Genomic DNA, 882 nt, shown 5'->3' with positions numbered 1-882 from the left:
AAAAAGAAATAGAGATTCTAAAGTCCAGCTCCATTAGCATCCATTTCAATTGATATTATTGAACAAGTGATAAATAATTTTAAATCTTTTATTTATGCATATCTCTGATTAATCATATAAACTGAGGTTTGATGGAAAAAGAAAAAAGAGTTGAAAAAAAAGGAGGTGGCACATGGGGTTTCAAAACAACAAAGTTTGATAGACCCCACAATTTAGCTGGTTTCTCACTTTTTCTATGCTCGCTTTAAAAAATAAAATAAAGAATTTTAGTTTTAAAATATTACACAATTAAGATGAATATCTATGATAAGTATAATTGATAATCTAATAAAAATAGTAATTAAATTGTTATAATAGGTCAAATTAACTGATAGAGTCGAAAAATATTTATACTGCGGATGTATATAACTTAAATTATAAAATAAAATAAAAACAAAAAAATACTAGATCCTACTAACTAACTATATAAATCTCTAAAGGTCTTAACCAGCATTCCTCACTGTTTTGTTACCAAGATATATTTCTCTCTAGAGTTAGAAAAGTTGGGGAGAATATGGGTGCCTCTAAACATGTAGTTTCAATATTGTTGGCCATCTTTGCCATGGCATTGTTCAATTTCATCACTTGTGTTCAAGCTCAAGAGTTGGCCCCTGCTCCTGCTCCTGCCCCTACCAGTGATGGTTTGCTCTATCCCCTTCTCTTTTTATTTAGTATTTAACTTACATTTTCTAAAAGTGTAAAATAATTGATCATAATGAGTTAATTAGTCCATTATTTAATGTTAATCACATTAAATACGTGGTGCAAATCATTTATACACCACCAGTGTACAAAAGTTAAACCCTTTTTAATCTGCTATGCAACCCCCCTCCCCCCCCCCCC

General features: G+C 30.6%; 1 protein-coding gene across 1 annotated transcript in view; it reads left to right on the top strand.

Moving 5' to 3' along the window:
* Positions 1 to 471: 471 nt before the first annotated feature.
* The window catches only part of LOC109215039 (arabinogalactan peptide 16-like), a 1,164-nt gene continuing 753 nt past the window's right edge, over positions 472 to 882 (top strand). The window contains exon 1 of the mRNA XM_019379052.1: positions 472 to 680. Coding sequence (XP_019234597.1) covers positions 554 to 680 — 127 coding nt within the window. The 5' untranslated portion in view covers positions 472 to 553. The remainder of the gene's footprint in view (positions 681 to 882) is intronic.

This window comes from Nicotiana attenuata, unplaced genomic scaffold (assembly GCF_001879085.1).
Source record: "Nicotiana attenuata strain UT unplaced genomic scaffold, NIATTr2, whole genome shotgun sequence".
In the NCBI taxonomy this organism is placed as follows: Eukaryota; Viridiplantae; Streptophyta; class Magnoliopsida; order Solanales; family Solanaceae; genus Nicotiana; species Nicotiana attenuata.
The sequence above is the reverse complement of the archived record's forward strand: the minus strand, read 5'-3'. Positions and strand labels throughout refer to the sequence as shown.